This window comes from Podarcis raffonei, chromosome 3, assembly GCF_027172205.1.
Source record: "Podarcis raffonei isolate rPodRaf1 chromosome 3, rPodRaf1.pri, whole genome shotgun sequence".
Lineage (NCBI taxonomy): Eukaryota > Metazoa > Chordata > Lepidosauria > Squamata > Lacertidae > Podarcis > Podarcis raffonei.
In genome coordinates this window covers 65655480-65670146 of record NC_070604.1, presented here as the reverse complement: position 1 = coordinate 65670146, position 14667 = coordinate 65655480, and the positions used below count along the sequence as shown (strand labels likewise).

General features: G+C 40.1%; 1 protein-coding gene and 1 long non-coding RNA gene across 6 annotated transcripts in view; one reads left to right on the top strand and one right to left on the bottom strand.

Annotated features, from left to right (window-relative positions):
• The window catches only part of LOC128410622 (uncharacterized), a 47348-nt gene extending 33926 nt beyond the window's left edge, over positions 1-13422 (top strand). The window contains exon 2 of the long non-coding RNA XR_008329557.1: positions 13057-13422. This is a non-coding gene — a long non-coding RNA (uncharacterized LOC128410622). The remainder of the gene's footprint in view (positions 1-13056) is intronic.
• The window catches only part of UTRN (utrophin), a 316563-nt gene that overhangs the window by 193136 nt on the left and 108760 nt on the right, over positions 1-14667 (bottom strand). For all 5 annotated transcript variants that reach the window (XM_053382087.1, XM_053382090.1, XM_053382092.1 and 2 more), the window contains exons 40-45: positions 10739-10924; positions 9271-9443; positions 5036-5186; positions 3571-3746; positions 2497-2632; positions 926-1075 (exon numbers count right to left, since the gene is read on the bottom strand). In XM_053382087.1, coding sequence (XP_053238062.1) covers positions 926-1075; positions 2497-2632; positions 3571-3746; positions 5036-5186; positions 9271-9443; positions 10739-10924 — 972 coding nt within the window. The remainder of the gene's footprint in view (positions 1-925; positions 1076-2496; positions 2633-3570; positions 3747-5035; positions 5187-9270; positions 9444-10738; positions 10925-14667) is intronic.

The window sequence follows — 14667 nt, the reverse complement described above, 5'->3', positions numbered from 1 at the left end:
TGGGAGTGCTCAGCGGGTGTTTCCTTCTAGGAAGAAAACATGGAGCCCTCTGTAAGTTGCTTTGTAGCTTACTACACAAGTATAATAAATTAAATTAAAATTCATAAAGCATGAAGGATGTTTACTTCCCACTTGTGAAAAGTATTCCAGGGTCACATTTAGGAATTCTGCTTCTGATACAATGCATGCTGCCTCAAACAAAAGAAAGCTATTGATCTAGACCAGGCTAGTTAATTGTGGTTACATTCCAGATGTTGTTGCTCTGCAGTTGCCATAAACCCCAGCCAACATAGCCGCTTGTCAGGGATCACTGGGACTATAGTCCAACATGTGGAGTGCACCACACTGGTTACTCCTGATGTGGAATATTAAGAAAGAAAAGCATTTCCATGCATAGGTTTAACAATATGGCTATGTTCACATCTCACTGGAAACCACAGTTAATGGTTTATTTTGAATGTACAGGTGGACCCTTCTTCACTTTTACCCTAGCATGAGTGGGAGCAGCAAACCACAATCCCTAGTTTAGTGTTAAATCTGATGCGGGGATGGTAGTTTGTTTAACTCCAAACAAACCAAGGAATTTAAGCCAAGGTTTGTTCTTGGCTTACCAGCTGTAATTTTCTCTGAGCAAAATAAACCACAATCTACAGTTCGGATAGAACGCTAAGTAGGAATCATGGCTGGTTGCTCACACTCATGCCAAAGGAGGAGTGAAGCAGGAGAAACCCATGCATTCAAGGTGAGTAACTGTGGTTTACCATAGCATGTGAAGGCCGCCTGCGACACAAAACACTTCTTTACAGTAACTTGTCCAATCATGCCTCCCCCGACAAGATTATTCATATGTATGTGGCAGGAACTCAATTAAAAAGAATACATTTTATACTTGCTGATTTTAAGGAATCCATATTGCAATCCATACCTTCTTCCACTTAATATTCAGGGTCCTCAGTCTATCAGAAATATTCTCTCTCTCTCGAGCCCCAATGCTTTTATTTGAAATCAGATCAGGTTCATTCTTGTTTAGCCACTTAAGTTTTTCTCCTTGCATATCCATCTCCTCGATCAAGCCCTAAAGTGATTAAAGAAAGCACTTTTGGTGGAATCTACAGACCTGTTAAAATTGTTGTGAAAATGCTTTTTTTTTAAAAAAAAATGTTTTGAAAAATGCATTGAATTTGCTATAGCTCATGGTTGCCACCTAATGCCACAGTTGTATATTGGACTTTACAACACATTCAAAATGTTTTATTTGCAGCTGTATAGCTGAGTCCTTAGACAGAAAAGTCACAGGAGGTAGGCATTGACTAGTTTTTTTAAAAAAAAGATATGGACAATGCCTAGTGCCAGAGGAGAAGCAACAAGTGCTGCTAAGAGTTGGACTTCAGGCACCACTCTATGAGAAGCAAAAGCAGAATAAATTATCCAAAATACTTTTTAAAGAACAACAAATTATGCAAAATTAGAGGGGGGAAATGAACATTTTTCAAATTCTGCATGGTTTAAGAAGATCATAGGATTTTACTTGACTTGCTACCCTATTTCCAGGTTACAATCGGAAGACATGAGGCCACCACTTCACTAGGTCTGGAGAGTTCCTGAATGCGTAACTTCCTGGGAATCACATGTATGCTGTCTTGGGTTGCATAATAGAAAAACACCAGGATATAAATGCAAGTAAATAAAAACAATTTAAAAACTAGGTTAATTTGTGGAGGACTTGTGTAATGCACAATAACATAGGCCTCTGAGTGCCCTGCTGATTCCACAGGTTCTAAATACAAGTTATTTACTGACTTTGGGAATATTAATGAAAAGTTTTAGTATTGACGTTTAAATTAAAACTAACACGGTCACTTTCCTTTCATAGGCAGCAGTGGAAATTCGTTGCACACCCAGTCTGCTGGATTGAGATTATTGGTCCAGTGCTTAGTTTTGTGCTCTTGAAGCCCCAAATCAGTGTGCTAGATTGCAGCTCTTTGTACTTTTAGCAATAATTTCATGCAAGGATTCTGTTCATAAAAGGGACTTTGATTCACCAGAGGCTCCTCTGGCACAAGGAGGAGGAAATGTTTTTCACTTATTCCTCCTTCCCACACTGTTCCAGAGGATTCTCCAATTCTGCAGAGCAGATTTTCAGGGAACTGCAAGAGACAGGAGGATTTTGCAAAAAAACGCCTCTTCCTTTCCACCAGTTGGGATGTCCCAGGAGTGCAGTTCTGCTCAGTGTGTCCTGCCACAGGCAACGAACAGACCCAGCGCTGCACTTGGGTTACGTGTGTTGTATTCCGTACACTTCGACTGGGTCCATTTAGGCAGCAGTAGCATTGGCTCTCTTAGTATCAAATTATTCATCTCAACCTAACGCACAACAATTATTTGTGAACTAAAGAATCTGCCTACCTTTCAAATTAATTAGTTATTCAATAGCACCAGTAGGAATAAGGAGGAATAAATTCAAATAAAGTATGCAATCATTTCTATCTAACTTGCCATTAATTCCTTCAAATTTTCTTCACGGCTGATTGTAGGCTTCTCTTCCTGTGCATTTTCTATGTTTTCCAGCCAGCAACTAAATTCATCTAGGTTTCTTGTGAAGTCTAGTAATGGTTGATTCTCTCCTTTCAGTCTAAGGCGCAAACCCCAAAGTGGAATATAAAACAAGAACATCAATATAAATACAGAAAGGTAAAAGCAATAAGAAAACACACTCCATCTACAGCTTACTAATATAACAAACTACAAAGTTGAATTTAAAAAATCAATTCAAGTGTACAAAGTTCTTCATGTGACATTTCCACATTCTCTCCAGCAATGTGACTTCAGGTAAAGAAATGCTTAAAGTGTTCCCTGGGTTGCCTTAGGCCTAAAAAGATGTATTTAATTTTAAACAATTCCCAGCAATATCTCATATTCTGTGTAGAAATTGAAAGAATTTGCACACTGTCTTCAATCATACCAAGCAAGTATTTTTAAAATTATGTATGCACTGCATAAAGCTAGACTGGTGGTGGGAATGACTATAACATTGGTACATTATGCCTCTGTGGTAAACTAGCATTTTGTTTATCTTGATTGGGGCGGGGAATAGATATTAACTTAAATGTACATTTCAAAATGGCAACACAACTAATAATTCAACTTCAGACAGACTAATCTAGCTGCATCTTGAATGCCCTTTTTTCCTTTTTGCAGGAAATCTGGGGGGAGGGTTAGCCTTGCTAACCACCTATATACTAAGAAGGACCAAAGGCAATGTGAAAATATCATCAATAGATAAAATGCAATTCCAAAACATGAATGTAGCACTCATATACCCAAAGAGTATATTAAAAGAAATGAAAGAGCAATTTCCTAAAACAGAGCAAGGGGAAATGGAACGAGTATGCACATTAAAAACAGCATCATTATCACTAATTGTTTCAAAGTAGCCTTGAGGGACCTTTCAGATTCAGGGCATGGACGTTTCAACCAAATAGGAAATATGCAATGTCATTTGGAGCTTCTAGAGAAACTTGTTCCCAATGCTTCTCCTAAGATATCCCAAAACCTGACTGAACCAGTTACCTCTGTTGTCTTTCCATAACTTCAGCAGTGATGGCTTTCCAGCGATTATTTAACCCTGCTAGTTTCTCCTTCAGGAAGCTTCCATCTGTAGTAGAGAGCTTCTGTACAATTCCTTCTCCTGTTCTGTTCAATGTCGAAAAGCTGGTCTGATGGCTGCTGACTCCCTCTTCAAGTTCCTGTCACAAATATAAAAACCAAGCTGAATTTTGTTGCTTACCCAATATGACATTGACGTGTAGCCTGAAACAATGACTTGGGCACACATTGCTTGTTTAAAAAATAAAATAAAAAATCACTGTTGTTTAAGTGAATGATTAGGCACTTGTTATTAAGAGTAAGCTAATATATTCATGAATATCAATCTACCAAAGGCAAACAGTACAAGAACATGCTGTTGAAATCAAATCAGTATGAAGGCAAAGCATTCCTCACATAGTATGCATGTATGCCTTTGAGATAAAAGGGAAAATACTGCCTACAGATTTTGGTTTGTGGGGTAGGGATGAAGGGAAAACACTGCATTAGTTTGTCTCAGAATAGATATGCTGCCTGTTCTCTGTAGCCTTACTAAGATTTCAGCTAGGCTAATTAAGGACAGTGTTCCCATGATCTGCAGATATGGTAGGAAACCCAAGGAAATTGAGGGAAGTCAGGGAAAGTCAGGCTCAAACTTTCACATATCACTAACAACCAGAAAAAAGCATTAACTGTCAAAAGAGATCTCTCTGTTCTATACAATATACTGTGCAATAAAAAAAAAATACAGCTCAAATATTTTTTTTATATAAAAATCAGATACACTCTAAAAATAATAAAACAATACTCAGTGGTCTATCAATGCTTTTTGCAGCTAAATGAAATTATATGAAGTTATAGCAAATTAAAATGTGCCAAATGTAAGTGTAACTACTTCTGTCTACGTAAGATCATGAAGGATCATGCCTTAAGTTATGTTGTTTAAAAAATTAGGTTTGTTTTTTTTAAAAGGAGAACAGTAAAGTGTTGTCATTTAACATTTATTTATTTACCAGGGGATTGGGGATAAGACTTTCAGTAAAATGCATATGTTCAGTAAAATTCAGTATATGCATATGTATGAAGTGCCTTCATTAATAATTTGAGAGTCAAGGGTTTTCATTAGGTTTCCATCCATTTGTGGTCCAGCATGTCTTCCATCAGCTTTGGCTGGTACAACCCCTATGCCTGCTACTGGAAATGGAGACCTGCCAACTGTCACTCATGTGTTGGTAGTTTATGGGCTGGGTTAGATGTGGCTGCCTGAAGACTGTTTGGAAATTTCGGCTAGTACAGAATGCAGAAATCCACTTATTAACAGCTTTTGGCCCATGTTTGTGCATGTCACTTTGAAGCATTCACACTGGCTGACAATTAGTTTCCAGACCCAAATCAAAATGTTAGCAAGTTCTTAACAAACCACCTTAACAAACCATGATCAGATAGATACCTGCTGGTGTATCTTTGCCATTTCTAAATCCAGGCCGCCATCTTGAGTTTGGGCCTCAGCCAGCAACCCTTCCGCTTCTGCTAACCACTGGGAGAGATCGTTGAGATCACAATGGAACTGTCTCCACTCTTCCACAGACTTATCAAAGCAACTAAAAGAAACAGAAGGGGAGGGGAAACTGTTAATTGCCTGTGCATATATTTCAAAAGCAAGAGTGTTTTGTGCAACAAAAAATCCCACAAAACGGAAATATCCTTGCAGAATGGGTGTTGCTCTTGTAAAGAGCAATATTGAGTGGGTGGGGGACAACAGAAGCACTGCAACTTAGCAAAAAGAGCAACACGTGATAAATAAAATTTAACTGCATGAAAAATAAAGATTGATTAGGTGTCACTCACCAGTCGGTATGCAAAAAAAATGATTAATTATTCTTGGTTTATACACAGTAACGTTATGATTCAATCCACCCACTGCTATTTTTGCCATTCAGAAGGGAGTTGGACATAGTCAAAGCCTATGTTCTGAGATGCAACAGAACAAATTGCACAAAGGTCATATCTCCCTTATTCCAAAATCAAATTTGTCCACAGATCCATCAAAAACCTACTGCTGTTAACAGCATATCAAGAAAAAGTAGGAAATGAGCCAAATACTATAGCTGTGTGGCAGTGAGTTCATATGAACTAGTTTTTCTCCAGGACTGAGCACCATGAAAATCAGTTCTACAGATTTTGCAACAGAGTAGGTGCTGGCACCCCACCATGCCCCCAAGAGCAGTTTGCAATGTATTACAAATGGATTGTGCTGTTTTCAGAAATGACAGTAAGTTGCTCTATATGTAAATGAACATACAGGCAGCTCCTTTCAAAGCAACACCAATCTATTTATAAAAAGGGTTGAGATGTCAAACAATTGGAGTTGTTTGCACCTGACCATCGGCTAATCAACTGCTGTACATTACCAGTTCTGCAGCAAAATTTGCAGAACCAGCAGAAGACATATTCAGAAAAGACGCATGAAAGGGGGCCGGGCTGCATCGACTAACCCCACCCATACACCTCCAAGTCTGAAGCGCAGGGTCATGTGCACACAAAGGTTTTCAGGTTTCCATGCGCATGAAGGGTTCTAGATCATTTGGAAGCCATTTCATGTACTGTTGTATGCACAGAAACCAGGGAGATAGGCTACTCCGCATAGCTCCATTCCTTCCCCCATATGCTGATCCAGCTAGAGAGGGAAATGTATGAAGAGGATTGGGAAGAAACTAGTTACCCACACAGAAAATAATGTGGCAACAACTGGTTAGAAGGAGCATGACATGGCCCTCACCAAAGTTATTGCCCTCCCCTAATACCCCATACATGCTGGATATAAATGCACCTGCAAACAACCCACTTTAGTACATGAGCAAGGAACAAATTAGTACTAAGTGTGATAATCAGCTTTCTGTCTGTATGAAGACTGAGCCCTAAGAGGTCTGGATCAGGAGTGAGTAACACAGCAAACAGAAGACCAGCTAATTCTTGCATTCTAGTAGAATATATCCAAAGAAACTTTCAAAGACTTCTACCACTGGAAATCAATGAGTATAATGAGGTACTTTGACAACTAAGTATATTTGATCATAATGGAGTCTAATATCCCATCCATTTAAAATTTAAACCTGACTGATACAAAAGTCAGTATGAATCATTATAATAAAACTCATTTCTTTATAATGACTGATTTTAGCTTTATGGGTAAAAGCAACTCCCTATAATATATTGGGAGTGTTGATCAACAGTCTTCAGGACCTTAAATTGTACTGTCCGTGAATTACATAAAATAAAACCTATCGACAGTACTTGTAAACACTACTTGTAATGTTACAAGCCTTAGCCTCAAAGGAATGCTTAACAAGCACAGTCACATTTTAAATAAGATGCAAAATAAGATGCAATATTTATGAGATTCAAGGAATGTCTTACCCTTCAATGAATCAGCTAGAAAGTCAATCTGCTGTACTGCACCAATTAACTGCGAAGGTTTAATTTATCTTTTTAAATAGGAAGAGTGGTTTGGCTGCTTAACTGTTAACTTAATCAGATTACTGAAGTTTCCAAAAGGATTGTGAAGATTCAAATATGCAGAGGAATAGTGCCCGGAACTTCAAATTGCTACTTGTTTGGCAATGGTGGTGGATCAGCCCTTACAGTAGTTATGTATTGAAGTTCTCACCCTGGACACCAGGGGGTATTGTATATAGAGTTTTCACTCAGGTCCACGTAAGTTAATTTAGGTGGGAAACCCTGGGCTATTGTTGTTACAATGTTGACAGCCGGCTGCCTATAAAAGCGGGCCGGCTGAGCTGTGTTCAGTTCAGTTCAGTTCCAGCTTACTTATAAAGAACTACTTGGAGAAATCTCTGTGTCGTCTGCTATGTTCACCCTCTACATAACAGAATCGAAGCCCAGCATGCCAGAATCCTACATATGGAAGCTCCTTAAGAGACTTCAGGACCTTGGTAACCCAGCCAGGTGCGACGCGGGTGGCACTGTGGGTAAAACCTCAGTGCCTAGGACTTGCTGATCGTAAGATCGGCGGTTCGAATCCCTGCGGCGGGGTGAGCTCCCGTCGTTCGGTCCCAGCTCCTGCCCACCTAGCAGTTCGAAAGCACCCCTAAGTGCAAGTAGATAAATAGGTACCGCTTTATAGCGGGAAGGTAAACGGCATTTCCGTGTGCAGCACTGGTGCTGGCTCGCCAGTTGCAGTTTCGTCACACTGGCCACGTGACCCGGAAGTGTCTTCGGACGGCGCCAGCTCCCGGCCTCTTGAGCGAGATGAGCGCGCAACCCTAGAGTCGGTCACGACTGGCCCGTACGGGCAGGGGTACCTTTACCTTTACCTTTAACCCAGCCAGGCACAGGCTGGTGGGAAATGAACATTAATTTCAATTGATGGTTAAAGGCAGAATAACATACATCTTGTACTGTTTGCCTTTGGTGGGATTTTTCTTTTTTTATACCATCCAGCAATTAGGCTGTAAGTTGGGGCATCTTTCATTCTATATAGGGACCCAGGAAATTCTTGTTAGAGAGGGCCACAACTATCCCTAAGAGTAGGGAGCACCCTGCCCGCCCCACAGATAATCAGACCAAAAATAAGGAGGAAGGTATGCAGCCCTAGCATTGCCATCTTGCTTTCTGTGTCCTGGGAACAGAGCTTTGCTATGAAGGAAACAGTAAAGCTGAGCTAAACACTAACGTATAGAAAGAAAAGGAGACAGAGTTGAGGTTGAGAGTGAAGAGGTTGAGCCTTGAATAGTGAGCTTCTTCTGTGATTCATGAGAAAGTACTATTGGTACTCACGTAAACTGTACATCTCTGATGACATCATCGGGTCACTGAATTGGGTTGGGCTCTGGGCTCCATCCTGGTCATGAGGCGGAAGAAAAAAACTCTTTGGGAAGTGGGCAGCTCCCAAACAGTTTTGCGGTCTCACCAAGCTCAAACAGTCATTGGCGTCACAAACAGTAAAGGAAAAGAAAGGTGCCCAGTTTCCCCTAATAATAGGAACAAACTGCAAACTTAAAGGCATGTGGGTAATAGCAGAACCAATATTTGCAGCCCATATTAGGGCATGGTTCCAGTGATCCCATGATGCCATCAGCAATCTACACTTCAGGTGAGAACCAATCATACTATCTCTCCCATGGGCATCATGGGATCACAAAGCTTACCCAATCAGGGTGGGTCCCAACTGCAACCAACATTTCTATGGCAGGGCTTGCTGAAGAACAGGCAGGAGCAAAAACTGATTGGGAGCTGCCACCTTCCCAAAGAGATTTTTCTCCTGCCTTGTGACGAGGGTGGAGCCAGAGCCCAATCCAATCCAGTGAGCCCATGATGCCAGTAGGAGATCAGTCTTTTTGGTAAGAATTCCTTTTGGATTTCAATTTTTAGTTTTAATACTGGGCCACCTTGGATCCCTGACCTTAAGAACACCCCTGGAGCCCCTGCCTGCTCATGAAACAGACATTGCTAAGCAACTTCATGATACCTTTTCATAATAATAATTTTAAAAATCACCCAAGCTTGGCAGGCCCAACAAAATTGTTCTGCCCAAAGCAGAAAATCCCCACCAGGTTGTATCTTAAATTTCCCCTACAGATTCACTTCTTCATCACAGAAATCAGCTTTTCTGAGTGCACAACTGTTTCTTTTTCAGCACAAAGTAAATGTAGTCCTTTTACTTACCATTTACGATCATTATACATCCTGTTAATTCTGTCCCATTCTGCATTCAGTTGGATTAGAGAATCTGCTATTTGAACAGCCTCAGATCCAGATGCTTCCAATATAACATCTGGATGTTTTTCATGAATGACTGCAATCTGATCCCCAAGTTTGTCCAACATGTCTTTTATGTTCTGTAAGCATAGAAAGACAAAAATCCTGTTCAAGTGCTCTACAAGGAAGTATTAGCATACCCTCAAGGATGACTGCCAACTTGACAAATTGAACCCTTTGATTGGATTGCAAAAAGCATGAACAACGTAATTTTAACACTGTTAGTATAGGTTTCTTTCCCTAATTATTTTTTAAACCACAATGAGTTCGTCTATAACATCTTACTAAGGGTAAAAATAGATTTGTATCCAATGAGCTTAAGAGCCCAAACACAATGCTTTCTGTTTATTTTGTCTGAGCATGTACTTACTTTCATTCTTAAAAAGTAAATTAAAACAAAACACACACACACACACACATATATATATATATATCACACACACACTTACACAGCTCCTGAATGGAGAAGTATCAAATATATTTAATTTCCCTGAGCCTACAATCCACCCCCTGCTCTTGGAGACATGATACTATCTAGTAAACATAGCAAGTAAACATGCAATGCAGGAATCTCAACTAAAGAATCCATGACAGATGGCCTCCAACTCCTGATTTAAAACCTCCAAGGAAGGACAGTCCACCACCTCTTATGGGAGTCCATTCCACTGCCGAACAGCTCTTACTGTAAGAAATTTTTTTCCAGGGTTTAGACGGAATCTCCTTTCCTGTAACTTGCACTCCTTGGTTCGGGTCCTACCCTTCAAAGCAGGAGAAAACAAATTTGCTCCATCCTCCAAGTGACAACCCTTTAGATATTCAAAGATGGCTACCATATCTCCTTTCAGTCTCCCCTTTACCAGACTGAACATCTAGAACTCCTTCAACCATTCATCATGAGGCTTGGTTTCCAGACTCTTGATCAAGAAAAAATCTTGCACATACATTAAGGAGCAAGTCTGTGCCCTTGGCTCTACCCCAAGCATTGGGCACACCAGTTGGCCCCACTCTAAATGCTGACATGGACATCAGGGCAACGCAGCATGTACAATGTCAGGAGCAGGCCCAAGACCATTGTGCCAGTCTTTAGTAATCATGTAATTTTCCTTTCCCATAAACAACATGTGGACGATGGCCTTTTACAGTTATGTTTCAATATATGAAATCGCTGCTGTGTAACAAATTCAGGGCAGCGTTATACTAGGATTGTGCGACCATGCTAGAAAAATTGGCGCCTATGAATCACGGGGCAATTTTGTAACATTTAGAAATACATTGAATTTCCTTATGCTTATACAAGTTAGAATGTTTGGGGAAAATAATCACCATTTTTAATACTCAATTTTCTATTCTAATATTTTGTTTCAGTTTCTAGTACCTTTAATGAATCTTCCTGAGTAGAAAAATCTTCATAGACACCAGAATGAAGTTCCGGAGCATTCAGCAAGAGCTCAGCATCAGCTATAGCCAGCAAAATCTTGTTAATTTCAACCAGATATTCTGCAGGAAATGGAGATGCCCTCGTTGTTGATGAGAGGGGACCTTGAATCTTCTGCAAGACTGCCTAAAGAAAAATAAACTTAAGCTTAGCTCTTTTAAAATAACATCAGTATAAGATAAAAACAAATTTCATTTATTTGTACAGTGGACCCTCCAGATACGAATTTAATTCATTCCGGGGGTCCATACGTACCCCAAAAAGTCCGCATCTAGAGGCGCCACTTCTACACATGCGTAAAGCATGCAGAGCGCTTCTGCGCATGTACGCACGGCGAAACCCGGAAGTATACACTTCAGGGTTTGCCACGTTCGCAACCCAAAAGTTACGTTACCCAAAGGTAACATAATCCGAAGGTCCACTGTATTTGCTTTATGTCCTATCTTTCAGGTTCAATGCAGATTAAGGCCTTTTTAAAAAGTACTGAACTGAAAAATAAACTATTAAAATATACCAGATAAAATCAAGTTTTTAAAATTGAAATCCTATCCCCAAAACTAAAATCCCTGCCATGTGACTCCTTGTTATAATTAGAAGGAAGTATATCTACTTTGTCCATTGCAGGTACACCAATAACTTAATTTACTTTCTTTAAAATGAATCACCCTATATACCAATACAAATATACTCCAGTCAAGCAAGTCAATTTATCAGCTCCAGTTATGGGGAAAGGGTGGAGATAGCCCACCCTAAATTAACAGAAAGTCTTTTCCCAGGTTCTCAAAATGTGGACATTCATTTTTATAATTCTCAGTTGGCATGGAGGCTAATGCATGCCCATGATGACTTCTGACATTTTATGTCTATAGACACAGTAAGCTAAGTCAAAAGAGAACACTAAAAAGCTTGTTTTCCTACAGATAGCAAGAGCTTTCTCAAAATAGGAAAGGAGCCATACAACAAGGTTAAAACGTATAATCAGTCTTGTAGCTTTATTCCATACAGAGCATATCATTGTTTGGGGAGCTTCTCTCTCCTTCCTTAAAGCAGAAAGCATCAGGAGGAATGTGGGAAATAAAAGTACTTTGAAGTGCTGTGCCTGAGCCCCATCAACTTCTGGAAAACCATGAGTTCCCCAACCCTAGTTTAAAAGAATCAATTAGACAAATTCATAGAGTTTAGGGTTCTGAATTGAAGCACCATAAGCTGGTGTTGATAAACAACAGTAAATGGTCACCTTCATGCCTTGCTTCCAGAGACATCTGGTTAACTGCTGCTGGAAGCATAACACAGGACGAGACAGACCTTGATCTGATCCCCAAAGGCAGTTCATTCAAAAGGGAACAGCAATTATCTGCTTCTGTTCATCAAAGTTGTATTCTGCCCTTCCTCCAAGCAGCTCAGTTTGGTGTATGAATGGTTACCAAGCCAACCTTATACCAGATGCAATGAGCTAGATAATACAGTATCCCCAACTGGCTAATCACTAAAAGATGAAGCCAATCAAAACCAGGCACAAAAATATGGTTTATTCCTTTTCTGAACCACCATATACAGAATTGCATCTTCATCAGAGTCCAGTGCAGAGTGAAGGTCATCAACAAGGTCTCCAACAGAGAAATGTTAAACAAGTTGCAGTACTATTGATCAATTGCTGTTTTGTCACCTACAGTATGCCAAAAATTAATGAAAACCTCAAACCTCAGCAGCCTTATGTTCAAGGTTCAATTCAGAGAAGACAGCAACTATGATTTTCCAGATCCTACACAAACAAAGGGCATTTGAGCCAGAAAAATAGACTGGGGCAATTCATATAAAATATTTTTAAAATATAAACCGCAAACCAATGATTAATACTTGGTGCAGCTCTACACATGCAAATCCATCTTTTTGATTTCTCTTCATTACTTGAGCACTACCTGTACAAAGGAGAATGGGGCTGACAATCAGGCTCCCACCCTGTCTGATATTTGCATGCTGACATCAATTCTTAACAGGAGGTTTCCTATGTGAAGTCCAGTGTGCAGAAGGGAGATGATTTGCTGCTACAAAGCAACAACTGGTACTTTTCCTAAATACATTTTTTGTGGGGTAAAACTGATCCAAACCTGTTGCTGGCCGCCTTCACTCTCATATTAATTCACCAATTTCAGCCCTTTTTGTAAGAAAATAATTGTCACCCATTCTCCTCACACTATCATCCCAACCTAAATTCCCTGACTTTAAAGCTGCTGTTAGCTCCATGGGAAGAAATGGAGGTAAAGGTAAAGGTAAAGGTAGCCCTGCCCGTACGGGCCAGTCTTGACAGACTCTGGGGTTGTGCGCCCATCTCACTCAAGAGGCCGGGGGCCAGCGCTGTCCGCAGACACTTCCGGGTCACGTGGCCAGCGTGACAAGCTGCATCTGGCGAGCCAGCACAGCACACGGAACGCCGTTTACCTTCCCGCTGGTAAGCGGTCCCTATTTATCTACTTGCACCCGGGGGTGCTTTCGAACTGCTAGGTTGGCAGGCGCTGGGACCGAGCAACGGGAGCGCACCCCGCCGCGGGGATTCGAACCGCCGACCTTTCGATCGGCAAGCCCTAGGCGCTGAGGCTTTTACCCACAGCGCCACCCGCGTCCCTCCACAGCTGCTGACAAAACAGGGCACTAAATTGGGAGGACTTTAGGCATCATTATTCTATGCTGCATAAGCTTGATTTTGAGTCTTTCACATTCTATGTTCTCCTCAATAATTGGCTCTGGGCTTTAAAGTTATAGGAGAGTCATAAAGAGATTGATTCATTTAATTATAAAGTCCCATAACCAGAAATGCAAAAGTATTTGACAGATTGCCTAATGCACAAGCTTGTCCAAAAAATTACTTACTGCTTCAGACGACTCCTCACTATTATATAAAATATAACAATTCTTTTTTTTATTTTTTTAAATATTTATTAAGATTTTTTAAACTATTACAATGAAATAAAAAAAGAGAAAAAACAGATAAATAACAAAAATACAGAATAAAGACAATTTAAAAACACATAAATTTTCAATTGCTTATTTTCCTTTAACTTGTTTCCCGGACCTCCTCATACCTCCCTTTTTTGTATTCCACCACAAATTATTAGTTCAGCAAATCCTTACCATTATATTATTACCTATTTATAATCCTTTTTTTTCATGTTCTCTTAAAGCATTACAGCTGGAAACCACTTAATTTCAATCCAACATCATTCTAACATTCATTGATAATATAACAACAATTCTTATGACAGACTAAATATTTGAGAAAAGTGGACGCATTAGAAATGGAAAATGAAAAGCTTTGTATGTATGAATAATTGAAACAGACAAGCTTTCTGAAGTCGGTATCACAGTACTGCACTCAATAAAATTCTCACAAATATTTGACTAAACAGCAGATTTTAATACATCCAATTTAAACACATCCAAAATAAAATCATAAGGGGTCAAATCAAAATCGGATTGGGGTTCACTTGACCCAGGGCTTACCAAGGTTCAAGAAACTGCCCAGAAACATAGCAGGATATGACCCTTCTCCTTTGGTCATGCTCACCTGTGAGCAAAATCTGAACACAAGGAAAAGTTGAAAGGCCCAGGAAAAGCCTTAAGAAGAGACGGCTAATGAGCAGAGATAAAAATAATCACAGATTCCCATTCATAGATATCATAGTTGTCCTGAGGCCAGAGAATTGAAGAGTAGCACACTCCAGCTTTTGCCAACAGCCAGGAAACCTAGGGTCACTACCTCCCGAAAGAAACATTGAGGCAACAGGGAGACCAACTGGCCCTTACCATCAGCCAAATAAGAAGCAGCTACAAAGAGCTCACTTCTCCCCATCCTGCCTGAAAAAATACTCAGC